At 52.5% G+C, this 27507-nt stretch overlaps 2 protein-coding genes across 3 annotated transcripts in view; both read right to left on the bottom strand.

The window, feature by feature from the left end:
- Nucleotides 1–27507, bottom strand: part of LOC140705024 (uncharacterized) — an 80423-nt gene that overhangs the window by 34883 nt on the left and 18033 nt on the right. For both annotated transcript variants that reach the window (XM_078384187.1, XM_078384188.1), the window contains exons 2-5: nt 16723–16752; nt 15907–16006; nt 12619–12736; nt 8528–8651 (exon numbers count right to left, since the gene is read on the bottom strand). In XM_078384187.1, coding sequence (XP_078240313.1) covers nt 8528–8651; nt 12619–12736; nt 15907–16006; nt 16723–16752 — 372 coding nt within the window. The remainder of the gene's footprint in view (nt 1–8527; nt 8652–12618; nt 12737–15906; nt 16007–16722; nt 16753–27507) is intronic.
- LOC144586275 (uncharacterized) lies at nt 1162–8003 on the bottom strand. The gene has a single exon (XM_078384195.1). The coding sequence runs from the start codon at nt 6398–6400 to the stop codon at nt 1874–1876; it is 4527 nt and encodes a 1508-aa protein (XP_078240321.1). The 5' UTR covers nt 6401–8003; the 3' UTR covers nt 1162–1873.

Below are 27507 nucleotides of genomic sequence, written 5' to 3'. Positions count from 1 at the left end.
GGGAGCAGATCACCCAGGATGACCCACAAGATGTTGTGACATATATAGACTCTTTAAGGAATGACCTAAAGAGAAACCTAGAGCTAGCAGCAGAGACCCTGCAAGCTCAAAAGGTCAGAAAGAAAGCTTGGGATGACCAGGAAGGCAGGGAGAGGCACTTTAACCCAGGGGAGGAAGTGCTTTGGCCTAGGCCTTGTAAAGAGAACAAACTGCAGCTGGGTATCCCAGAAACAAAATATTTGGGTCACATGGTAGGGGGAGGAGTGATAAAACCCCTGGAGGCCAAAATAGAAGCAGTTCGTGATTGGCCTAGACCCACCACCAAGAGAAAAGTCAAATCATTTCTTGGGTTGGTGGGCTACTACAGAAAGTTCATCCCGAGGTTTAGCGAGATTGCGGCTCCGCTGACCGATCTGACGAGGAAGAAGGCTGATGACCGCATCCCGTGGACCAGCGACTGTGAGGAGGCGTTCCAGAGGTTGAAGCAGGCGCTAATCAACTATCCAGTGCTGCGTGCTCCAGACTTCGACCGGGAGTTCATCATCTACACCGATGCGTCTAACAGCGGGGTAGGAGCAGTTCTGTGCCAGGAGGATGAGAATGGTGACCAGCATCCAGTGTCCTACCTGAGTAGGAAACTTCAAAAAGGTGAGAGACATTTGGCAACCGTGAAGAAGGAGTGTTTGGCCATAGTCTACGCGATCCAGAAGGCCAAGCCTTACATCTGGGGAAGACATTTTGTTCTGTGCACTGACCATTCACCACTGCAATGGTTAAAGACAATGAAAACCCACAATAGCAAACTTATGAGGTGGGCTTTGAACCTACAGGACTATGACTTTGAAGTGAAGGTGGTCAGAGGGTCAGTGAACTGTGTTGCTGACGCCTTGTCAAGAAGACCTGAAGAATGAAGACGGCGAAAGAAACATGGACTATGTATATATATTGATGACAAAAGGTTAAATGTACCTGTTTTTTGAACTTGGTTTGTATGAATAAAGGTAAATTGATGTAATGTATATGGTAAATGTTTAAATGCCTAATTGCTATGGTTAACTTAGAATGTAAGTGTGACAAACCCAGACCTACTGGGATCTGCCACACAGTTACACTAAGCTGCCACCAACCATTCCCTTTAAGAAGTCACACAGACCAGGGATGGATTTTTAAACAATAAAAAGAATAAGGTTTATTTCAAATACAAACAGGGAAAATAAAACAATCAGGTGAATCAGATAAAGTAACGTGGCTTAGTTACACTCATACATTCACACAGTTTGGTTCACACAGAACCTTAACTTAAAGCACAGACCCTGAACCTATCAGTTCTGGCTAACCAACAGACACCTGAACCTATCAGGTTGGTACTCTGACACACAGTAGTACCCTGTCTGACACACAGACTTCCACAACAGCTCCTTCTTCCCAGCTGCTGCTTCGTCTGCTTAGCTTCTCCCTTAGTGTGTGTTTCCTCACCACACAGGCATCACATATTTATACAGTACAGCCCCTCCTCCTGATGTCCCGCCTTCCACTCCCCATAGGATGGAACTTTCCCTCCAAACCCATGACAGACAGGTAACATCAGTGCTGTATGTAACACCTCCCCTCTTTAATAGTTGTTTTGTAGGGGGAAAGCTAAAAGTGCTTTTCACCAAAAAAACAACCTTGATAAAACACACAACAACATTTATACATACCATATAATACCATACTTACACTCTAAGTTAAACCATAGCAAATAGGCATTTAAACATTTACCATATACATTACATTAATTTACCTTTATTCATACAAACCAAATTCAAAAAACAGGTACATTTAACTTTTGTGTCATCAATATATACACATAGTCCATGTTCTTTCGCCGTCTTCAATCTTCAGGTCTTCTTGATAAGGCGTCAGCAACACAGTTCACTGACCCTCTGACCACCTTCACTTCAAAGTCATAGTCCTGTAGGTTTAAAGCCCACCTCATAAGTTTGCTATTGTGGGTTTTCATTGTCTTTAACCATTGCAATGGTGAATGGTCAGTACACAGAATAAAATGTCTTCCCCAGATGTAAGGCTTGGCCTTCTGGATCGCGTAGACTATGGCCAAACACTCCTTCTCCACGGTTGCCAAATGTCTCTCACCTTTTTGAAGTTTCCTACTCAGGTAGGACACTGGATGCTGGTCACCATTCTCATCCTCCTGGCACAGAACTGCTCCTACCCCGCTGTTAGACGCATTGGTGTAGATGATGAACTCCCGGTCGAAGTCTGGAGCACGCAGGACAGGATAGTCGATTAACGCCTCCTTCAACCTCTGGAACGCCGCCTCACAGTCGCTGGTCCACGGGATGCGGTCATCAGCCTTCTTCCTCGTCAGATCGGTCAGCGGAGCCGCAATCTCGCTAAACCTCGGGATGAACTTTCTGTAGTAGCCCACCAACCCAAGAAATGATTTGACTTTTTTCTTGGTGTTGGGTCTAGGCCAATCACGAACAGCTTCTATTTTGGCCTCCAGGGGTTTTATCATTCCTCCCCCTACCATGTGACCCAAGTATTTTATTTCTGGGCTACCCAGCTGACACTTGCTGGCCTTTACCGTTAGCCCTGCTGCACTTAACCTCTGCAGCACTAACTCCAGGTGTATCAGGTGATCTTCCCAGGTATTACTGAAGATCCCTATGTCGTCAATGTAGGCCACTGTAAAGTCACTAAGCCCTGCCAAGGTCTGGTCCATCAGCCTTTGGAATGTGGCTGGTGCATTTCTGAGACCAAAGCTCAGGACTCGAAACTCATAGAGACCAAAAGGGCTGCAAAAGGCAGTCTTTTCTTGATCCCTGGGATCAATTCTTAATTGCCAATATCCCTTTACCAGGTCCAATGATGAGATGAACCGACAACCCCCTATGGTTTCAATCAGGTTGTCTAGCCTGGGCATTGGGTAGGCATCAGGAGTGGTTACACGGTTTAATTTCCTGTAATCAACACAAAACCTAATGCTCCCATCAGGCTTGTCCACAAGGACTATCGGAGAGGACCAAGGACTAGAAGAGGGGACGATTATGTTCTCCCTCAGCATCTCGTCCAGCTCCTTCCGCACCTTGTCCCTGTAGGGTCCCGTTACTCGGTATGGGGATACTGCCTGCGGGGGTGCATCCCCTGTGTGGATCCGATGCATCACTCCCTTCACTATCCCCGGCTTGTTGGAAAACACCTGTTGATATTTACTAAGCAGCATTTGTAGTTCTTGCTGCTGGTCTTGGGTGAGTGCAGGACTGATCTTTACCTCCTCTGGGTTGTATTTTACTTCCCCTCTACCCTCCCAGAAGGGTAATTCCGCTTCCTCACTCTCAGCTGCTTTTATCGCGAATAAAACCCTCTGCTCCCCTCTGTAGTAGGGTTTTAGGGCATTCACATGAACCACCCTCCTTGCCTGGTTCTCCTCCTGCTCTATTAGGTAGTTCAGGTCTGACATCTTGGAAATGACCCTATATGGTCCTGCCCATTTGAGCTGCAGTTTATTCTCTCTGCAGGGCCTAAGCCAAAGCACTTCCTCCCCTGGGTCAAAGTGCCTCTCTCTAGCTTTGTGGTCATACCATGTTTTCTGTCTGACCTTCTGAGCTTGCAGGTTTTCTGCTGCCAGCTCTAGATTTCTCCTTAGGTCATTCATCAAGGTGTCTATGTAAGTCACAACGTCTTGTGGGTCATCCTGGGTGATCTGCTCCCAATTTTGTTTGATCAAATCAAGGGGCCCTTTCACCCTTCTTCCAAATAAAAGTTCAAATGGACTGAACCCGGTACTGGCTTGTGGCACTGATCGATAAGCAAACAAAAGGGATTGCAGCTTCTGGTCCCAATTGTTTGGATTCTCTGCCAAGTAAGCCCTAATCATGCGCATTAGAGTCCCATTGAACTTCTCAGTTAACCCATTACTTTCCGGATGATAGGCAGTGGTTTCCTTGTGCTTAATTCCACAGATTTGCCATAAGCGTTTCATGAGCTTTGATGTGAACGATGTGCCCAAATCTGTGATTATCTCTGAGGCAAATCCCATCCTGGACATATACCCCACCAAAGCATCGGCCACTGTGTTAGTTTCAATGTTAGTCAAGGGTATGGCTTCAGGATACCTTGTGGCATGGTCCACAATGGTTAGAATGAACCTGTTCCCCCTCTTTGTGGCCTTGGGCAAAGGTCCCACAATATCCACCCCTATGCATTTGAACGGAGTGTCAATCACAGGCAAAGGGCACAACTTTGCTTTGGTCCTGTCGCGGTTATTCCCCTGCCTTTGACACACATCACATTGTTTACAGAACTCCCTGATCTGCTTCCCTATGTCAGGCCAGTAGAAATTCTGTGTGATTCTCTGCTGTGTTTTGTTCACTCCTAAGTGTGCAGCAAACATGTCAGAGTGCCCCCTTTGTAAGATCATGGGGCGATACTTTTCAGGTACCACCAGCTGACTTCTGATCCCATCTCCCCCTTTTGAGATATTCCTCAGGGTTTCTCTATATAAAATCCCCTTTTTCTCCAGGAATCTCACTGGGGTTTCAGGTGTTAGCTGGGCGTCAGTCACCTGTTCAAAACACTTTTGGAGAGTGGCGTCTGCCTTTTGCTCCTGTCCAAATCTGCTGTCTGTGGTTAGGGTTTCCACCACAGCTTCTGAACTCCCCTCTGCTTCCGTCTCTGGCTCATCATTACCCCCCTGAACTGTCCCTGTGGTGGCTTGTGAGCGTGTAATCACTAGCACCCGTTTCACATGTTCAGCCAGGTCATTTCCCACGAGCACGGCTGCTGGCAGAGTCGATGAAATCGCTATCCGCCAATCTCCCCTCCAGCCTTGAAAGTTGACAGGTACCTCTGCTACTGGCAGAGAGATTACCTGCCCCTCAATCCCTGCCACCTTCATGCTCTCATTTGGGATTATAAACTCCCTAGGGATGATATCTGGATGGCACAGGGTTACCTGGGAACAAGTGTCCCGCAGCCCCCTATACTGACGGTCAAGTATTCCTACGTCCACCCCTGCCGTCTCAAACAACTGAGAATCTGTTTTCACCAGCAAGCAGCGCTTTACCTCTATAAGAGGACCATTTTCCTCAGCCTGATCAGCATAGGTAGCTGTTCCAGACTGAGTAGCCATGGCAACAGGCTCCCTCTGTGACACTGAGCCTTGCTCTTTCTGGACACAGAACACAGCTTTTGGCTTGGTCCCACTAGACTCCTGAGGCACCATTCCTTTTAGCTGCTGCAATTTCTCACACTCTGAGATTAGATGACCCTTTCCCTGACAGAAATAACATTTTCTGGTGTATTTTGATTCTCTCTCATCTTGTTTTGGTTTTCCCTCCAAAATCTGAGGTCTTGGTTTCATGTCTGAGGGCTTCCCTTCACCATGGGCCCCTCCCCCTTGCTGGCTTTTCCCTGGTCCCTGAGAGTACTTGCTGTAGGTTTCTTTGGGTTTACCTACAGATTTCCCCTCACCCAAGGGCTTTCTTATTTGGAAGATAAAATCAGCGATCTCTGCGGCTTGTGCCACAGATTTTGGTTTCCTTTCCCTCACCTGGAATTTCAATTCCCCATGCAGGACTGAATAGAACTGTTCCAGTGCTATCAAGTCTTTAAGCTGTTCATAGGTCTCTGTCCCTTCCTGCGATAGCCATTTCTCAAGCAGCCTCACCAATTGGGCCCCCACTTGGGTAAAAGTCTGCTCTGGCTTCTTGGTGAGGGACCTGAATCCTTGTCTCAGCTGCTCCGCATTTATCCCATGTCTGGCAAACACCAGTTTTTTAAACTCTGCAAAATCTTTCATCAGTTCCTCAGGCATCTCGGCATAAACCTCAGCCAGGCTACCACTGATTAAAGACCGCATGATGGTCATCTTCTCAGTCTCCCTCACTGAGAAGTCCACAAACGCTCTTTCCACTAAGGAAAAGAACACCTCGGGACAATCTCCCTTGTGGTACACAGGGAATTTCTTCAGGTCAGCCTTAGACAGTTGGCCTCCCTCAGAATCCCGATTGTTATTATTGTTCTGGTTCATCATTTCCAGTTTTCTTAATTCAAACGCCATTCTCTCTTTTTCCAGAGCAATTTTCTCTCTCTCCCTCTCCATTTCCATTCTCTCTCTCTCCAATCTTTCTTCTCTTTCCAATCTCTCTATTTCAAATTGCCTTTGTTTCTCTCTTTCCCTTTCCTCCATTTTTTCTCTCTCTAACCTTTCCTCCACTTCAAATTGCCTCATCCTCAGTTCATGCTGTTGGGCTATGAGCAATTTTCTGAGTTCTGGGTCTTGCTCTCCTGTGCTGTCACCTTGCACTGAGCCAAATTCCTCCTCAGAACCTTGGTCAATCTGGGGGTCTTTCACTTCACTCATGTCTGCTACTTTGCTTCGAGTCAAGGGCATAATCCCCCCCCAGAACAAGCTGCTTTAAAAAGTCAAGCCTCAAAATAAAACGACCACTTTTTTCCTCTTGCCTCAGAACCAGCTCTCCCTAGAGATTGCTGCTGTTCTTCAGCACTAAATTTGCAACAGTATCGAGTCAGAGCCTACCCCCCTCTGCTGGGCCTCTCAGCTGGCAAGCTAGCTCGCTGTTGCTATGCAGTTTTGCCTCAGCTTTTTCCCGCCAAAACTAGGCTGCCTCAGAGCACCTTAATCTAAGTCTCCCCAGTTGGCACGTTCTTCCACTAGTGCACCTCCCCGTGAGGTACACCTAGAAGATTACCTACGCGCCTCAGACTGTCCCTGACTAAACCCCCCTTGCTCTGGGCACACTTGCCAAGGCTTTGCTGGACCGCTGGACAACTGGACCAGACGTATCCCACACGCTGGACACCAATCAATGTGACAAACCCAGACCTACTGGGATCTGCCACACAGTTACACTAAGCTGCCACCAACCATTCCCTTTAAGAAGTCACACAGACCAGGGATGGATTTTTAAACAATAAAAAGAATAAGGTTTATTTCAAATACAAACAGGGAAAATAAAACAATCAGGTGAATCAGATAAAGTAACGTGGCTTAGTTACACTCATACATTCACACAGTTTGGTTCACACAGAACCTTAACTTAAAGCACAGACCCTGAACCTATCAGTTCTGGCTAACCAACAGACACCTGAACCTATCAGGTTGGTACTCTGACACACAGTAGTACCCTGTCTGACACACAGACTTCCACAACAGCTCCTTCTTCCCAGCTGCTGCTTCGTCTGCTTAGCTTCTCCCTTAGTGTGTGTTTCCTCACCACACAGGCATCACATATTTATACAGTACAGCCCCTCCTCCTGATGTCCCGCCTTCCACTCCCCATAGGATGGAACTTTCCCTCCAAACCCATGACAGACAGGTAACATCAGTGCTGTATGTAACAGTAAGTATAAGTAAGTATGATATGGTATGTATAACTGTTGTTGTGTGTTTTATCCAGGTTGTTTTTTGGGAAAAAGCACGTTAGCTTTCCCCCTACAAAACAACTTATAAAGAGGGGAGGTGTTACATACAGCACTGATGTTACCTGTCTGTCATGGGTTTGGAGGGAAAGTTCCATCCTATGGGGAGTGGAAGGCGGGACATCAGGAGGAGGGGCTGTACTGTATATATATGTGATGCGTGTGTGGAGAAGTTTAGACGCTGGGATGTGAAGAAGCAGCAGCTGGGAAGAAGAAGCTGGTGTGGGAGTCTGTGTGTCAGACAGGGTACTACTGTGTGTCAGTACCAACCTGATAGGTTCAGGTGTCTGAATGGTTAGCCAGAACTGATAGGTTCAGGGTCTGTGCTTCAAGTGAAGGGTTCTGTGTGAACCAAACTGTATGCATGTATGAATGAGACTAAGCCACGTTACTATATCTTATTCACCTAATCATTTTATTTTCCCTGTGTGTTTTAAATAAACCTTATTCTTTTATTTGTTTGAAAATCCATCCCTGGTCTGTGTGACTTCTTATAGGGAATGGTTGGTGGCAGCTTAGTTAACGTGTGGCAGATCCCAGTAGGTCTGGGTTTGTCACACAGAGTCCTGGTAACAAAGACCAGGGACCAAAGTGATGCCTCACATCTTCCCCCTCTCTCTGCCTACAAGTGGCCTGAGCACTCCTTTTTCGGTTCCTGGAGAAATTCACTGTCAAGGATGGCCTCGGACAACCCCAACCCCATGAGACCCTCAACCGAAGAGTTTGCCGGCTGTACGAACAACGATGGGTCCCGCTGCACCGAACAGCCACGGCGGCTCTGCTCCGGACCCAATCCGCTAAACGGAGGCTCCTGCTCGCCAGGCCACTTGAACGGGGCCATCCCTGTCTATACAGTTCCCCTCCTTAAAGTGCTGCCTTGGAAGGAAAACGCCTAGGGCTGGCAAGCATCCTGCTCAATGCAACATCTTCAGTGTCTTTTAATTGGCGCTCAGTGCAGAAGGAAGGCGTTAGATTAAAAAGAGACTCCTAAGTGGACCAGCCTCAGGCGAACGAAGAGCAGGGACGCCTCTTGGTGGCCCCTTCACGGGGAGTCTGAGGGCTACTCAGCGACACTCACCAAAGGGCAACTCAAATCGGGTGTCCAACAAAATCTGATGCGGTGTTGGGTTCTTGGTGCCGCAGACCTCGTGGCCCTTCATCAGAACCTCTGCCTCCAGAGTAGACCACTCCCCGGGACCTTCCTGAAAAGAAAAGGAACGTCACAACCTCCACCATGCTTCCCCATGAAGCCCGGGCTGCTCACATGTCAGCCTCCGCCTTGCTTGCCGAAAGGAAGGACAGGTCCTGCCACAGGGGGGCAGCTGGAGGGGTGGTCCCTGAGACCCCCACCACAACAAAAAAGGGGTAGCCCCGTGGCTGGTGGGGCAACCCTGGAAGAAGGCCTTCTGCCGGGAAGCTCAAGGCCTGAACTTAGCGGTCCTCCCCAGAAGGGGGACGTCCTCTCAGGGCCAGGCGCTGTGTTTTCCTCCATCAGGGGCCTCTCAAAGGGCGTCTCGAAGCCATGCTTTCCCAGTGGGCGTCCCAAAATATGGCACCCTGGGCAGGGCCGTGAGCAGCGACTGCGGGCACTGGACACAAAGAGGGATCCGGGAACGGGTTTTCAGATCCTTCTGAATGTTCTGGCTTTTCAAAGGCCCCTCACTTTACCCACATCATCCTGTCACTGACTGGACACAAAATCTGCAGTTGTTGTGCTTGTTATTATTGCCACGTGTCAGGTCACTTCTGGAGACCCCGGGAATGAGAGATTTCCAAAACGCCCCGTCCTCAACAGCCCCACCGCTCAGGAAGGAAAACACCCTGCATGGAACAATAATCTCCCAAACGTGTTTCTTCAGCATGTTTGCAATGAACCTACAGGGTAGGCTTAGAACTGATCCTTATTTCTCCTTGTTTTTGCTTTCTAAAAATAAAAGCCCCTGATCACATTCTGCTCTGCACAGAGAGCTCCTGGTGGACTTTTCTGAATTCACTGAGAAAATAAAGGTGACTCATTTGTTTAATTCATTTAAGGCATCCTTTAATTTATTCATGGAGGCCAAAAAAAACAAGGGCACAACGAAGCCCCTTCAGGAGAATGAGCCTCGAGGAACTCAAACATTCAGAACTATGTCACAGAGAAGAAAATCCAACCGGAAAAATCTCAAGTCGCCCCTTTGCTCTCCCACAGAAATTCTGGGTGCTTCAGAAAACCTCCAGCACACCTTTAGACTTGGAAAAGGGCTACAAAGCCAGCATCCATCACAACCTGGAAAAGGGCCACAGGGCAGGGGATAAACTAGCAGGGAGGCCTGCTCTTTTGTTAGGCCTGCCTGCCTGCCTGCCTTCCTTTTATATCCTCCTTTCTTCCGCAGAATGGACCCTTTTCTTAGCTTCCAGTTCAAGCTTGGGGCGGTTTACGGTTTTGGACTTTATATGTGGCTCCTGAATTAGGTTTCAGACTACAGCCCAAGAGGGAGCTGAGCTTCTCCTGTCGGACTTCCCGGAGGGAAAAGGGCCCTAGCAAAGCAAGGCACGGCATGCAGGGAAGCCGTGGGCCTCGTTCCAATGACCAAGACAGCAACAACTGTGAGGGCTTCTGAAGTATAAGGGCTGATTTCCCTCCATGTTTTCACTGCAAGGTCATTAAAGTATAAGAGCGTGATCCGTGGCAGCAGACGCTCCACACAGACACCCCCTCATCGCAGCAGTGAGGGTCTCGGGGAAGGAAGCTGTCACTCTGAAGAAGAGGGAACTTATCGCGTGCAAGGGATAAATAATTCCTTGGGAAATGAACCACCATCCCCTTCTGCCAAGCCAGTACCTCAGGGGGGTGGGTGGGGGCGCCGATGGTTGTGGGGGTCAACCGGATCCACTGAGACACAGGCAGCCGGACTTGCGCGGATCAAGGGCCTCCCAGGATGACTTTCCTGCCAGAGGTGGGGGCTGCGGAGGCTGCGCTTTGCCCAGAGGGCCCAGCTGACTGGGCTGGGGTGGGATCCGGGTGGGCCACGCTGAGCAGCACCCAAGGGTGAGCAAGAATTCAACCCTGATGTCTGGGAAGTCAAGCACACGCTGATATGTTGGAGGCTAGAAAGCCAGGATCTCCGTGGCTGCTTTCCTCGAGATGGTGCCGCTTTGCCACAAAAGAGGAGGCTACTCCGGCAAAGCTGACGAGTCTCCCTTCGAGGATGAGGGGATGGAGTAGGAAGGAGGGCCTCGGGTTTGGTGGGTGTGAGGGAAACCTTAGAGACAAGCCAGATCACCACAACAGGAGCTGGATCTCGTTGAACCCTAACCGGCGTAACGTTGGGAAAAAGCAGCTTTAAACTGATCCCTGGGGTAGAGCCGACGAGAGCTGGGGAAGTTCCCGTTTAAACTCAGCCACCTCTAGGGGACCAGGGTGGAAACGTTTGGGATGCCCCAAATGAAGATGGGAGTTGAAATAGGGAGGGACGTTACATGGGACAGCAAAGTCAATCAGGCTGAAGGGCCACAGAGAAAAAGGCACACCCGGAAGGCCTCTCTGGGGAGGTCTGGCAGGCAGACCTGCTTCGGCCTTAATGCTGGAAGCCGGAGGTGAGGTGGAAGTATCATCAGTGATGAATGACACTGACAACAACCCTCTCAGGGTCCTCCAGGAAGAAAGCCCTCAGCCGCCGATCCCCGGGCCTCCCGTCCTGCTTCCACTCTGGAGGCAGAACAGCTCGCTCAAGGCTGCACGGGCGGCCGGACACGCAGCCCCCTCAGCCACTCTCAACCCCAGGGGCTCGACAGCCAGGCGCACCAACACACCGACCTCTACCAGTTTGGAGTGGAAGCCGGCAGGGTGGCAATCTCTCAATAAAGGAACAGCCCACAGGGCCATGGAAAAGTGTGGATGCAAACCGAGCACGGGGTCAAACGAGCCAGACATCCCAAAACGGCAGACTCCTCCACAGAACCACTGTAGTTGACAAGATCAAGCGCCACCAACTCCATTAGCTTAGCTTAGCCCTGCTGCCACACTGAGCTATGATCGGCCCCAAATGGACAGGGTGCTCTTCAGATGCGCAACAAAATCACAACAGCATCCAAACGAGGTGTAAATAGGTGACTTCGATTGCACACAGCAAGACTGAGTAAGTGTTATGTTTTGGTAACAGTTCCAGATACTCTATAAGGCTACGATCGCGAGGAAACAGCCTTTTAAGAGTCGAAACAGAGGAGGGGCAACTGGACTTGACCGGAATCAGCCCCCAGGGCTCAGCGAGTGACTTAAGCACTCCTGAACAAATTGCAAAGAGGGAGCACAATGCTATAAAATGAAATGGACGACACTGATTCTCCACTGGGGGTCTATGAGGTTACCGCATGCGGTCTGTGGAAGACCACATCTAACCATCAGCGCAAGGGGAGCGAAATGGATTAAGCATGCAGAACGAGAGAAAGAACTGGGGGGGGGGGGGAGAATCACAACAGGCTCCTTCATTCTGTTTCCTGTAGTGTACAGCTGCATATTTAATACCCTTTGATATGCATTTGGCTCCCACGAGCCACAGGCTATGTTCAACATGAAACCACTGCTGGCATGATGCTCCACACAGGCGTGCAATGTTCAGGGTGAAGAACTGCCTAAAGGAAAAGGATGGGAAGCACTGATCTCTCCGTAAATGAAAACGAGCCCTGCGGAGTTGCGCTCGACTTCAGAAAGGGAAGCCTTTGGAAAAGGAGAGGTTGGTAAAAAGATAGTTAAGAAGGTCACCACGGCATATGTGCAGGTCGCTGAAGAGCACAAGGCTGGAAATCCCACTAAAATAAATCCTATGGGCCACGTTTTACACCAACACCTCCAAGGGGACAACAAGCAGGATCAAGGAAGCTACAGTGCGGATGGGTGTGTAAAAAAAAATCTTCCTGCAGAAAAGGTAACTCTTGCGCCAATGAAAGGAAGGAAAGAGAAGCCGAGAAAAGCAAACAACCTGGGAGGCGAAAGGGAGGCACCTGGCTAAAACATGAAGACCAGCAGTAAAGGGGTTTTAGGGGGACAACTAAAGGCAAGACACGGTCGAAGGAGATGCCGGACCCCAGAGTGACCAGGGGCTCGAAGGACGATGGAAGGAGGACAAAGAGGTTGCAGAGAAGCAGAGGGAATCCTGGGCAGGGCAGACGCCCTAGGCGTCCACTGACCTCATCCGACTGCCGGATGGCCTTCAGCGCAATCCATGCCGTCCCGACCATTGTGTCCCAGATCAAGCCCTTGTTCCACACTTCCACAATCAAGCCCAGGTCCAGGCGGCTGATTTCACTGCAAAGGGAAGGGGGACACAAACAGACAAACATCCGTTAATTGGCCAAGAGAAAATGAACGGCACAACCCTGACCCATGTGACAGCAGTTCAAGCCCACCGGCCACCCTGCAAAGGGGAGAAGCCCCCCCCCCAAGGGCCAGCCACGAGGCGAGGAAGCAGCCGGCTCACCAGGTCTGCGAACCTCCCCCACCCCGCCCCCACCAACAACACAGCTGCGACGTGCGCCTCAACCACTAGAGGTCCATCCTCGACAACAAAAACAAAACAAAAATAGCAAACACAAACAGAAGGTTGTTGTGGGTTGCTGTCCTCTGAAGATGCCCATGGCGACAGAGACCTTCAGAACACGGCCAAAGAGCCCGAAAAACCCACGACCACCACCAGATCCCGGCCGTGAAAGCCTTCGCAAATATAACAGAAGGATTTTGTGGCACCTCCAAGAGCAACTGATCTCTGTCAGCGTGAGTTTTTGCAGCTAAGCATCTGCTTCTTCAGACACGTGGAGTGAAAATATTGAGCCCCTGGCTGACCTGCTGCCTGCCCTGTGTGTGTGGGGGGGGGGGGACCCAGAGAAGCACAGAGCAAGAACGGTGCACACGCCAGCCAGAGCTGGTGTTCTGACAGAATTTCTCAAGGGATTCGTATCCATGGGTCCATCTGATCCAGCAGGCTGGCTCTAGCCTCAGAGCCAGAAGTTGATTCGGATGTGGGGAGAGCCAAGCGGCTTCCTGATTCTGTGATCTCTGCACTTCCAACGACCAGCCCACGTTCCCCTGAAAGAGAGGAAAGCCCTCCAGCCGTGGCCAGGAAGTCTGTGTGATGACCAGCGCGTTCAGGTCCCCTGCTCATGGTCAGTGGTGTTTCTGTCCCCTTGGCGTTTCATCTTCTGTGCTCAGATCTCCCTTTGCCAGGGGCCCGTCCCCAACAGCAGGCACCAGAGAAAACAAACCTGGGGCTCAATATTTTACTCCCTGTGCCTGAGGAAGTGGAAAGTTCAAACTGAAATACATTGGTTGATCTCCCGGGTGCCCCAACCACCGTTGGTTTTATCTTCTACCACTTGTTTTTGTTCTGGACGCTGAAAGAGACCCACACGTAGGCCTCTTCCTAGGACTGCTCCCTTGGTGATGCTGATGAGAAAGTGCTTCTCATCCCTGGAGGAATGCGGTGCCTCCATCCAAACCCCTTCTTTCTGGTCTCAGAAGCCACTAAGGAGGTTCCCTTGAAAGCTCAAGCACACACATCCGGTCCAGGGACGCGCAGCCCACCAGCCAAAGGAGGGGGGCCTCTTTCTTTGGGCTTCCCTGTGGGGTTACCCACCCATCGCTCTACACGTGCAGATGCAGAAGGAACAAACACAGACCGTCCCACTTGTGCTAATGACAGATCCTCTGCCATTTGAGCCAAGGATATAGGCACAAAGAATGCCAGATCCTGAATTAACACACAAGAACACAAACACAGTGTATTTGTATGTTGGTTGTATGAAGGTGCAGAGGCTCCGAGAGCTCACAAGAGCAGGAGAGGGGAGGTTCGTTTCGTCATTCCTGAGAAGGACCCAGGTTGAGTGAGGGCATCCGTCCAGCCGGGGAGGGTCAAGCCGTCCACACCCTTTGTGCCTCTCACAGGTAGTCAAAGACGACCGAGCGGTAGAACGCCCCCTCCTCCTGCACAGACCGGGAAGGCCCTCTCTGCTGCGATCCGTGGCGCAGCGTTTGGCTTCGCCATGTTCGCCCTTCCTTCATCCCTCAGGAAGTCAGCCTTGGCTGCAGGGAGGCACGGGGCTTCTGAGGGGTCCTCCCAGCCTCAAAGAGCAGCCCCAGCAACGGGACCAGCCTGAATAATACGCTCCCCTGCCATTCAGCCACAGCTGGAGCTCTATTCTCCTACATGACACCTGCAGGTCAATTATATTGATATTATTTCTCTTCCCCCCCCCCTTTCCGGCCCCCGCCCCTGTCTTTTGCAAGAAATATCTTCTGGCTATTAAGAACAAGATGCCCAGCCAAGTAATAACTTTGTGTGCTTTCCCGGCAAGGGTATGTGTATGAGCTTCTTGCTGCCCACAAAGTACGCTGTGAGTCGTTGTACAGCTGGAGGCTGTTTATTTACACTTAAAGCCAGCTATGGATTATGCCACTAACCCTTAGGGGGGTGCGGGGGGGCTGCAGAGCTAGGGAATGAGGTTTGAATCCTTCCTGCCTTTTCCAGATACTGTTGGAAGATGAGACTTCCAAGTTCAAAAGCCCTCAATCAATTACTCAGGGAAAACAACGGATAAGCACAAGTCGCTCTGTGGCTTATGAAGGGACTGAACTAAAGCAGAAAAGGCATCTGGTGGCTGAAGTGCAGAGAGAGGCAAAAGGGAAGTTTTGACACATATCAATTGGAACACCAAGTTTGAAAAGTACGAATCAAGGTAAATTTGACAACATGATGTAAGAAATGGAACATCTGAACATTGTAAACCTTTGGGGAGGCAAACTAAAGCAGCCTGGATTAGGGCATTTTCAATGAGACAATGGCAAAGTGATTTGCTCTGGACATGTAGAAGAAATGGGACACCTCCAGTAATGAGATACGATGTAGGCCAAGAAGTGAGGGGCTTCCAAGAAAATGCCTGACCGAGTAGCATCAATCAGACTGCAGGGACATCAGGCGTACGTAACTATAATTCAACTCTACAGATTCTGCGAACAATTAATGTAGTAACAAAATTATCCGTAAGCGACCGGGTCAGGCAGAATCCTTTGGCACCCACCCTTCCATGGGCACAACATGTATGTGTGTCACAAGGCTGTTCCAGAGCTCACGCAAGGGTGACCCTAAGCCCCACCAAGAACCACCGGGGTCCTCTCTGGCCTTCACCACAGCAAGCTGGAGACGGCAGAAGCTCCACGGGGAGAGCGTTTCACTCCACCCGTAGGAAACAGGAGGCTGGCTGGCTGGCTGCTTTCGGTTGCCCATTTTCTGCCCCTTTTGAACGCCACACCTTCTCAACAAGAGAAGCAGCATCTGAGTATCCCAATTTAAACCTTTCCACAAATTATTGCTCTCCTTGTAAAAGAAAGGCTCCTTCCTGAAGCAGGAAAACCTCGGCTCTGTGGCGGCGGATCAGCCCTCGATTCCCCGAAAGCCCCGGGCCGGCTGGCGGGCTCATACTCACAACAGGAAGTCTTGTTCCCAGCACGGCTGGTCCCCTCGGACAGCCACGGTGGTGCTCTTCACATTTTGCACCTTCAGGGTCACGTAGGTATTGAACTTATCTAGGCAGAGAGAAGAGTGGGTTGACAGGCGGGGGAAATCATCGGAAACTCCTCCTCCTCCCTCGGCCCTTCGGAGGGGAGAGGGGTCTTTCACTGGCTGAAGGTCAGAGCGGCAGGAAAAACAGCCACGGCAGAGTCTGGGCAGGATCTCCCCTTCCACAGTCTTCGGCGTTCAGACCCAAGGACTGAACGGGCACAAGGGCACCGTAGGGAAGCCTTGCTGAGCTTCGTCCCCTGAGGAACAGAGGCAGCCCGCTCTGGCGAAGCCTTCCCACCGCCCAGGACAAGAAAGTCGCTCCGTTTTAATCAAGGACATCAAGGCGCCCATCGGCTTTGACCACCAACAGAGAAGCCAAAGGTGGGCTCTTTTAAGTGCCTGGGCTCCAAGAAGGGACACCCCACAGCCCGGCCACCTCCTCCTCTCAGAGTCAGGGCAACAGAACAGCCCTCCCGACAGCCTGCAGTGGCCGAGGATGCCCCGCAGACTAGCCTTGACTCTCTTTTGCCCGATGTCACCCCGATTTCATGGGTCCCTGCCTCATGCAGCCCTCTCAAGGACACACCGGGCGGGGGGGGCAGGACAGGCCCTCGTGGGACGAGGGAAGGCCTCCTCCCCGTGTCGTGGCATCAGCGGCAGCTTCCTGGGACGCAGGCCGGGCACCGGGGACCTCAGCAGGCAAGGGGAGAACGGCGAGAGGAAGGCGGCTTGGACTCACCTGGTGGACCCTGTAGTTTCGCTTTCTTAACTGCAGGAAAAAGAGAGAGAAAGAGAGAGAAGGAACAGACGTTGATCATTCCACCTTGGAAGACCTCCTCCTTAAAAGTTCTTCAGCCTTCCGCCTCTGAGCACAGATCAGGGAGGAGGAAACCTCCACAGCGCCATTTCATTCCTCACAACGAAGGAACTGAACGACACCCTGTCACTCCCTGCTCTTTGCACCCCACGCTTGCTTCAGTAAAACTGACCAACATGTGCACTACGAACAGCCCATTCCCCCAAGGGTGGGGTGTGGGGCGTGGGGCATATCCCTGGACTTGCAGAAATAACCCTCCCCAACTCAGCCCACCCCTGATTCAGACCCAATCAATCCTGGAGAGAAGGGCAGCCGGCAGCCATGCCAACCCTCCTCAACCAGGCTCCCCTTCCAGTGCAAGGAACTCAGGACGCTTTATGAGGACGCTCGCACAGAGCTGGCGGCTCGGAGGCGCCGGGTCACAAAGAACCCGGTCCCTCCAGCCCTCGGGCCAAGACACACCTGGACCCCCTGTGGGGGCAGAGCTCCTGCCCTGCCCTTCTGGCCGCCCTCCAGTGGGGAAAGAAGACCACTCTCTAGTGACCGAGGTGACATGGGATCAGTTCCCCACTCCCCCTCAAAATTATACCAGCCACTCTCTGGGCTGACTGAACTCATTATCTACTATTAATTATCACGGTGGGTGCTGGAAATTATACTTCTTCCTTGCTCTTCCTTATTTTCTCTACGCCAACACCTTGGGAAGCTGAGATTGCATTTACCATTGTTATCTATTTCAATCACACTTTGAAATGTATAATTGAACTCTATTTGCCTTTTTTGCTCTGTCACTCAGAAGCCCAAGTTACTGTTCTGACGGCAACGACCATGGCATGTCAAAGCACTCAGCTTTGGTGTTGGCCTTCCTCAAATCTCCGCAGGCAGAGAAAGCAGAACATTGCAGCCTTACAGCAGAAACAAGGGCTGCGAACAGGGTAAACTATTTATTTGAGAAGTGGACTCCTTGAGTGCTTTGAAAACACAGCAAATAAGCAAAGGATCAAGAAGCCTCTTGTGTTTGCAGGGCATCAGTTATTGGGTTTGTTGAGGGCTGAAAACTCATCTTTGGACTGCAGGAAAGAACATAGGAAGGCGTTCTTGTTCCCTCTCCCTGTCCTTCCCAATGGCTCTGGTGCAGCAGGTAAGAAGTCCCCAGGTGGAGTGGGTGGTGGTGGACAGGAAGACACCCCCCCCCCGAATACACCCTGGCCCCCAAGGACAGGGACAGGCTGGCCTCCGACCTCCCCACCAGTGCTTATGTGCATGATAGGAGCTGCAGCTCATGTAACCATGCCTTTCCCAGGATCAGGCCTCAGCTACGGTTCAACAGACCACGCTCCCTGCATGTCTCAGGCATTCCCTTGCTGGCCATCCCAGGCCACCCATTTCTGGCCGAGGACTGGTCTCCCCCGTCTTGCAATCAGCTGTCTTCTGGACCAGAAAGCCCAGCAAGAAACCCATCAACCCCTGGACGGATGGATCTCCTTGGACCTGCCCCCCCCCAGTCGCAGCACAGAGGAATCAGGAACATCGGGGGGGGGGGGGAAGCAGTCCCAGGACAAATCCAACTGCCAGCTGCACCACAAGGTCCTTCAGCCTGTAAAAGGGTAGCTCTGAAAACACCCACACGGTGCCTTCCCTCTGGACCAAGAAGGAAGACGTGCTCTCCAGTCTAGAGGGAAGAACCTTCAGCGACCCATCCTCGCCCCAAGAGGCAAGACCGCCATCCTGGCACATGCCCTGTGCCTCCTTCTTGCACAAGACAAGAGTGAAGGCCTTCAATTCTGCACCAGTGGGCGCCGACGTGGTCAGCAAACCTGGCGGCCCAGAGGGAGCAGAGCCTCAATCAGAGAGGATGGAAGGGGCTGGTAATCTCCTCTCTTCCTGAGGCTGCTCAGGCCAGCCCGTGGGAGGGGTGGGGTGGAGCAGAAAGGATGGGGAACGAGCGAGCGCGCAAGCCATGGCCTAGATTCGGAGCTCTGCAGAGCCACACAGAACAGCTGGGCAGGCTGCCGGTACAGATGGGCAGCCGATCCCCAAGAAGAAGAAGAAGAAGAAGCAACACCGAGGAAGCATTACCAAGGTTACACCAGGAAGCGGGAGGAAGGGCAGTGGCCATCAACAGCTTGGAAATCATCCAACCCCACATTTCGGTTTTAAAAAATAAAGGCACGCAGGCCTCCCCACAGCAGAGGAAGACTCCCAGATGTGTTTGTGGCGTCTCGTGCAGGCAAAAGCCGGTCCAGCGAAAGCCACGGAGGGCGTGCCCGACCCGGCCCCTGCTCCTCCATCAGGCACCGGCAGGCATCCCAAACACAAGGGGGCGGCTATGGATCTGCGCCTCCTCCCCCGGTTCCCTCTGTTCTCTGCCCTAACGCCGATTTCACTGCCCCATTCTGACATAAGGAACCTATTTATCTTGAAAGAACCACCCACGCTTCCTTTCTTCTCCTGCACATGAAGGCCCGCGAAAGGTGTGTATGTATTTTAGCATCACTTGATGCCACACAGTGTCATGATAAGAAATCTACCCACCATCCTTGAAGGACCAGGAAAATAAAGTAAGGGCGGGAGAGAGAGAGAGGTTGGCCGCCCAAGAGAAACACCTCTAACCCTTTCAGGCTGTCTCTGAAGGAGCCCACGGGAAGGCTTTTCAAAACAGCACGCTTTTTAAAGGTCTTTTCATCTCACTACTTTTGTTGAATGCCATTAAGTTACTTGCAGCTTATGACAACCCTAAGAATTTGTGACCTCCACGGAGTCCCACTGTCAACAAACCATCCTCGGCTTGAAAACCCAAGGAAGTTGATTTTTTTTTCCCCACTGAGACGTTACTGCTTCAGAATAATGTCTGTGTTGTGTTGTGTTGTTTGTTTGGATATTTGTGACTCTAAGTTACCTTCCATCCTCTTGGGTACAGAAAAGTGGGTTCTAAAGTGTGGTAATAAAACAGTATCAGGCAAAAGCAAAACAAAAATAATTCAGAGACTGACACGAGCTTTCGTGGACAAAGTCCATTTCCGCAGACGTAGGAGACCGTTCATTCATCTAAAATGCTAGAACATTTGGGCCCTTTGAAGGCTTCGACCCGTTTTCTTTCTCGCCCTCTTTCTCGGGCTCCAGCCCACACGGATGCACATCTGGCAAGCCAGCTGCTGCCTTCACAGATGCTTAGGCCGAGCAAAATGTGCAAGGCCTTTAAGAGAAAGCCCTGGGGAAGACTCTGCACTGTTTAGGCCACCCCAAAACGGGGGGGGGGGGGGCTCGTTACCCCTCTGGAACTCTTGTGCTGATCAAGAGCCGGGCGTCCAGGGAGGTCACCTAGCAGAAAGGATTGCACCGCTCGGCTCTTCAAAGACGTCAAAAGACAAGCCAAAACCAAGAAGAGGAGGGGGGGGTCCTGCCTGGAGGCCGCCCAGGAGTTCAGCCTTTTCACTGCTCCTTAAGCCTTCCTTCGTGGGCCAGGATGCCACACGCAAGGCGAGGCCTAGGAGCACACGTGGCATGCCTGGATGGGCACATGTGGGGCGCCACGACCTCACGGAATCCCCACCCCACCCTGGATGTAAAAAGGCCTTGCACGCAGTGGCTTGTGACTTATGCTGTGACCTCCATGGGAGTCCCCAATGCACTGGGGAGATGGACTATGGTTAGGGCTACACTTCTGGACCATGAGAGATCCACTGGACACCCCCACACACACACACATGCACACCCCACCCATCCACAGGAAGAACGTTTGCTTCCCCAAAGGGGGCCAACCAACCACTGATGGCCGGCACACAGTTCCTCTAACGGAGGACAGGACGTGGCACATCCCAGTCGTATGAACACGGGCCGGACCGAAGAAGCATCCCAGGGGAAAAAAAGGATCAGCAGCTTTCTTGGGAGATTTGTTGTACTGTGTTTTTTTTTGGGGGGGGTGGTGTTGTGCCAGTTGCAGTTGTTTTGTGTTGTTTTTATCTTTTTATTTTCAAAACTGTACAGGAGAAGCGGCTGAAATTTGGAGACCCTGTTCACAACCGTTGGAGGTGCCGATGCCTCAGAGCGCCCGCCCTCTCCATGTGGCTCAAAGCGCCCCCGTGGTGGTGCCTTGAGCATTTGGGGGGGGGGGTTTCATATTATTGTGAATGTTTTTAGAGCCTTCTAGCCAAACAACTCTGAATGTGAGGAGCTTTCTTCTCCTTCCAAATCCCATGTCTTGATCAATCAAAAGCAACAGCTCCTCCCAAAGCCACCTTTTATCTTGGGGGGGGGGACACCTTTATTAATTTTTATTATCATTTCTTTTCTCTTCTTATTCTACACTTTCTGCGTCTCGGGGATACCCAAGAGAGCTGCCAAACAGAGCAGGCTGTTAAATTCTAAGAAACCAATGGAGGAAAAAGCAACTTCAATCACACCAAAGCACGGCAAGGTGAGAGAGAGAGAGAGAGAGAGAGAGAGAGAGAGAGAGAGAGAGAGAGAGACCCTGTCCCCTGGACGAAAGGGGGAATTTCTTGGCTCTGTGAACTCCCTGCCCCAAAGCCCAAGGTGTTGTTTTGAAGCTCCCCACTCCTCCTTGATCCACTGGGGTTAGCCCCCCCCAAGGCAGAAGCCACCCCCCCAAGGACCCCTTCCAGCCAGAAAGGAAGGCAGCTGGAGATCAGACAAAGCCGTAGGAAAAGCAAGGATGGGGGGCAGCGGAGTCTGCCGGCATCCTCGGCGGCTTCGAGCTCCCTCTCAGAACTGGATTTGGGGAGAAACGCAGGGGATTCGGCTACCAAGATGGAAAGAATGAGCAGATGGTCAAAAGATTATATTGCAAATCCAGCGCATGATTTGTAAAGCCAGTCATTTACTATCATGCAGAAGAGATTCTACTTCTTCAGCTGGATTTAAACATGTCCCAAGAATGGGAGCCCACAGGCAGCAGCCAACAGGAAAGCCACTTTCTCCAACAGCAAGGGTGGGGACTCGTATCCAGATGGAGCACTCTGGGGACGTGACAGGTGTCTGTTGCTCCCAAGTCGTCTCTCCGTTTGAAGGACAAGCGTGGCCTTGCCGACAGTCCCCTGAAGTGAAGGCCAAGCCAACGCACAGGAAAACAGCAGCCTTCGGGCGGACAAACCACATGATAACGCCAACCTCACTTCCAACCCTGAGAGCTATTGCGATGTCCCTAGGAAGGTGAATCTCTCCCACGTTTGCCCACCTGTCTTCTCCACGCCCTACCCAACTGGCAAGCCCAGGGCTAGAGGGGGTCCAAACCAGAGTCCGTCCTCTGCCCACAGTCCTGCCCGGCAGCCTTCCAGGTTTGAGTGTGCTTTTCTAAAGATGGATGGGGGGGGGGGCAAGACAGGGCGGTGGCGGAAGGTGGACTCCCGGGCACGGAGGTGCCTCCAGACCCCACTCCAGATCCGCCGCCGCCAGCGCCAGCTGCTGCGGATCCTGGCCCGCCGCCTGTTGGGGCACCAGCCCTGTGGCTGCAGCCGCCTCCTCAGATTTGGCTGTGGGGGGGGACTTAGGGCTCACGTGTCCTGTCAACAAGAAGAAACCTAAGCAGAGGGTCCGGCCTCAGACCCTGACAAAGCTGACCAGGCGTTTGGTCCAGTGCCCTTGGGGGGGGTGGCCCTTCGGAGACGGCTCTCCCAGCTTCACAGAGAAACTGAACGTTGGAGATGGTGTCCGGAAAGGGAACCAGCCCCTCTGGCCACCTTGCATGACTACTGGAAAAGCCTCTCTCCTTTAACCACTCCAGGCAGGAGCACCAAGACCACGTAATTAAAGTCCGCTGTGAATCAACAAGCGCCCCCCCCCCCCCGGCCTTCTCTCTCCACACAGTCTCTTGTTCCCAAGGATCCAGAGGGGCCGCCCTCGAGGAAAGCAGGAGATGACTTTAGACCAAAGCTGTCTGATCAATTGGCTCTTCTTTGGCCCCAAAGCCCAGGAAACGCCTCCTAACGGACGAAGCTTGTTAAGTTGCTAGATTTCATTGAGCACAAAGGCTTCTCGTCGCTCGCTGTGTGGGGGGGGGGGGTCGGGGCAGGGGCTGCCACTCATCTGGGCAGTTTGTGAGGGCTGGCCGGGAGGGCCCGCCGGCGGGCGCAGCTCATGCCTCTGATCCGATGACGCCAAGGAGGAAGTGAACATGACTGCACCAAATGCTTTTAATGAGGCTTCAGGATGAAGCAGCAGCGTGGAGCGCCGGCCGGTCGCTATGGGCACCATCGCCTCGAGACCGAGGGGGGGGGGGACACTTGGTCGGAGCGCACGCCACCTTTTCAAGGCTGCGCTCCGTGGTTTATAAATAGGAACAGGGCCCAGAAGAAAAGAGGGAGAACAGAATGACGCCTGGACCAGAAGGCAACACAAACACAAACGCTCGTGCGCGCACGCCCCCGCCCTACGCTTTGAGTCCTGCGCCACAGACCGGTCAGCGACCGAGGCCGGGCTCTGGAAGGGGGAAGAGGAGCAAAAGATGCAACTGGAACCAGTTCACAGAGTCTATGAAGGGTCCACTTAGGGAGGGAGGGAGGGAGGGATAAAAGAGGCCGCTGGGCCGGGCCGAAGAAAGGCAGGCAGCCCCCCCCCCACGTCTTTCAAACGTCTAGCCCTAGGCTCCGGTCCCAGAGCCGGCCACCAAAGGGCCCAACGGACCACCTTCCGCCAGATCTTAAAACAACCCTAGCCATGGATTCCGCAGGAGAGGCAGGCAGGCGGGGGGGCGGACGGGCAGCCCCAGAGGGCGGTGGGTGCCTGGGAAGACCAAGAGACAGAAAGCGGTCCGTAGGAAATCATCTCCTCCTCCTCCACCTGTGACTGGAGGTTGGCCAGAAGGAAAAACCTCCCATGGAAGACAGCGCCCCGCTTCTGAAAGCCCGAAGCTGCTGCCTGGTCTTCTCAGGGCATCGGGCAAGGCCTCTGGGGAAAGGCAGCCGGGGAGGGGGGGCAGGGCCCAGCCAGCCCCCCCACCCCCGCCAGGGGCCACTTCCCTACAAGGATGGCAGGCTGCCGGGTCAGCGTGGGGCCGGAGTCCCCGGCCTGCTCCGTTCAGGGGTCTCCTCCTCCTCCTCCTCCTCCGTTGGCTCCTCCAGCGGCTGCGGGATGCCCGAGACGGGCCCTTTCGCTCTCCCTCAGGGGCACTCCATCTTGAATCCCCTTTCCTGACCCTGGAACTCACTCACTGAGGACCCCTCCGCTCTCTCGGGTGAAAGAGAAAACAAACTGGCCCCACCGCCTGCATGACGGCACACCAAATATTTGACGACGGCTCTCCTGTTTCTAAACCAAACGGTTTGTTATGTCAAAACAAACTGCCCCCTTTTTGCCTGAGCTTTGCAACAGGCTCAGCAAACAAAGCGTTTGCTTTTCCTTGCTGTCAGGACACAAAACAGAGCGCAAAGATGTTATTAAGGTTCCTGACATTTTCCCAGCTAGCTGCCCCCCCACCCCACCCGCGTGCGCCCCAGTGACGGAGCTGACTGACACAGGAGGAAGAGGACTCCTCGCTCTCTCCTCCAGGTTGATGCATGCCAAGGCCTCCCATCGGGGACTCGGTCTACCCCTGGCCTAAATGAGTCTTTCAGGGAAACGAACTGTGCTAGCCCCCGCCCTGACGCCCCCCCGGCCACTGCAGAAGCCCCCACGGGTCCCTGGCCAGCTGCCGGTATGAACTGAGCAGTGAGGACAGCCACACCATCTCTAATGCCATCACGGAGATTAGGGGGAGTTAATCCTGCTCACGGCCAGCCGGCAAAGCAGGCAGGCACCTCTTCCAGGTGACCTCCTTCCCCAAACAAAAAGGGGAGGGGGGCTTAAACCACCATGGAGGCCGTTCTAATGGGGAGGGGGATATCCCAGGACGGACTCTCTTGTGCAGGGGAGGGGCGGGGTTCCTCCAAAAAGCAATCCCTCAATTTCACACCTCCCGTCGCCAGGACTGCCGAGGACCGCCCAGAGGATCCTCCGGCCCAGCCATCAAAGCATGTGCATGTTTCACTCTAAATTGAATTCCATTTTAATTTGCAACTTCCCCTGAGAGAAGTTTCCAATTAGATTTGGTTTAAAGTTAAATCCTTGGTACCGGGAATTTATTTGGCTCATGCAACGCAGCCGCTCCTCCTGGGCAGACCGTCTGGCAGAGAACGCCGTGCTTCCCCTCCCAGGCCGCGCAGTCTTGATGGCCCAGTTGGAAACTTCCACAGCACTTGGAAAGTTAAAAACTGGCTCGCGCTGAGCCCAGAGGGCCCTCGAGATGAACACGGCATGAAAAGGGGGACATTTCTACATGCTCTTTCTTCTTCCTCTTGAGAGGAAGGGTGGGGGGAAAGAGGTCCTTTTAGATTCAGAATGGGACTGCAACCTGCAAGGCAGCCTATTTCTCATCATCAAATAGGAAAAGACCTATATATTGGCACCACACAACTCTCCACCCCTTGAGGCCCAAATGAGGACAGGTGGTTGTTGGTTTTTTTGGGGGGGGGGGTTGCGTGGACCCAATGTAAAGAGGGTGCACAAGAACTGAAGGGGCAATTCCTTTGATCACAATTTGGCGAAGCACACCACGGCGACTTCCTCTTTTAAAGAAATAGCCATGCACGTCCAAGTTAATCTTGACTTATGGCGGCCGCTCCCAGGGCTTCCTAAGTGTAAAGCCTTCCCAGTCCCTTCTCCTGGGGGTGCCCAGCCCAGCTTATCTGGCTCTTCCTCTCTCGGGGGGGGGGAGTCACAGTGGGGGGCTCCCCACCCAGGCGGCCTTCCAACTCACTGAGCCCTTTTTTAAAAAGCAAGAGGTTCAACTTTAATCCTTAATTCTGCAAAAGCGCCCACTGAGAAGGTAACAGAGGCAGCTTCGCTCCCACCCACCCCCTCCTAGAGAAGAGCGGGGGCTATTTCGCCAAGAGCTCCGAGACCATGTCCCTGCCAGCCCCCTTCTCCCCCCCCATCCCCATTTTTTACAGAGCATCCAAAGAACATCCAGTCCCCCCTGCTGGCAGCCATTCCATCAGGCTCGGGCAGAGGAAGAGGAGGGAAGCAGGAACACACCATCAGGTCTGCTGGAGGTGCAACAGCCGCTGGTCCCAACTGTGTTCCTCCTCCCTCCCTACCGCTTTTCCTTTCCTGTTCTGCCTCTGCTTCTAGGAGAAGCCTGAGAGGAACAGACGGTCTTTCCCTGTGGGATCTGTAAAACTCCGTGGCTGAGAAGCGCAACAGGAAGGCTTTCAATGTAGGGAAAGACCTGTTTGTAATTCATTTTCCAAAGAACCGGATCCAGATCAAAGGCCAGGAGAGGAAAAGGTGAGTTTTCAGACAGGAAGGCGCGATTAGGTGGATTCACAATTGGAACAGTGTCTTACTTCATTTTATGTCTTCTTTCCTTTCAATAAAATCTTATCCTAGGGTAGTTTCCAGTATAATATTAAAAATCACAAAAAAGTATGATTCAAAATTACAAACAGCAAAGAGAAGAATTTCTAACAATCCCAGAGTTTTAAAGGGAGTTGACGGCAGGGACCCCCCCCAAGAGGATGAAAGGGGAAAAAAGCATGAGCCGTTTCCACCTGATCCAGGCCTTGTATACGTGGAAGATTACCAGTGAGGTGGGCAGGTGTCTGCGGTCTAGAAGTCTCAACCTGAGCTACAAAGAAGGTCTCCACTTGGTTCTGAGCAAGTCCATTTACTCACTCAAGTGTCTGACGCAGCAATAACAATTGCAGATTTATTTAACGGTTTAGGGAGGGAAGTTTATGACGGCTAGCCAGCTTCAGAGCTCTCACAGAACCCCGAGACAAAAGGCGAAACCATGTTCTCGCCTCCACCCACACCCGCGAGGCAGGAGAGAAGATGCTGACCCCAACGTGTGACTCAATGGGTGAAGAAGGGACCCTACATTGTGGGCAAGCAGAAGAGGGACGGGTCTGTTCCCAGCCCCAAGGAAAGCGCACAGAGAAGCGGAGGTGTCACCCTAGGAGGCATTCAATCCCGGTCTGTTGGCCTTTGTGCAGTTCCGCCAAGGGCGAGGCGCACAAGGCATTGTTTGCAAACCCCTGAGCACGCCCAACGGCAGGATGACATCAGGGCCATAAAAGCCAGGCCTGAACCGGAAGGGCCAACATTCCTGCTCCAGGCAGGAAGCAGAATGCCCCACGGATGGAAACACTTGGATTCATCCAGGTCCGCACGACTCACCATCACAGGCAGACGGCACCGTTTTGACCTGTGCCAAGAAGGCCAGCGACACCAGGGGAGGGAATGAGCTCAGTTAGAAATGAGTGAGCTTGAGGAGTCCCATCGGAGTCAGGCCAGGGAGACCCTCTCATCCACACACCTTGCACCCAGGAGGCCCAAGGGGTGTCCACCGCAGGGGCAAGAAGTCACAGGGCTCCACTTGCAAAGGCCTGCTGCAGCTGCTGCTCCTGCTCTCTCCCCCAGGAAGTGGGGCAGGCATGGCACCTAGCCTGAGAAGCTGCAGCGAGGGCGGGGAGGTGGGGGCGGACCCAGGCCCTCCTCGGGCAGGCGGCTGCATTACTGGAACCACACAAACACTCAAGATCCACTCAACGGTGAAGAATTAAGCGCCCACAAGCTGTAAGTAATTCGGCTAAAGCCAGGATTCCTTTAAAAGAGTCCAAAGGCCAGTCTGTTGCATTTGCCCACACCCCACCGGCCCCTGCCTGAACGAGGCACCTCTTGGGCGAAGGGGCACAGCACACGGCACGCTGGCCT

This window comes from Pogona vitticeps, chromosome 2, assembly GCF_051106095.1.
Source record: "Pogona vitticeps strain Pit_001003342236 chromosome 2, PviZW2.1, whole genome shotgun sequence".
Taxonomy (NCBI): Eukaryota; Metazoa; Chordata; class Lepidosauria; order Squamata; family Agamidae; genus Pogona; species Pogona vitticeps.
The sequence above is the reverse complement of the archived record's forward strand: the minus strand, read 5'-3'. Positions and strand labels throughout refer to the sequence as shown.

Coding starts and splice junctions, on each gene's coding strand:
- LOC144586275 (XM_078384195.1), bottom strand. CDS start 6,400: ATGCCCTTGACTCGAAGCAAAGTAGCAGACATGAGTGAAGTGAAAGAC.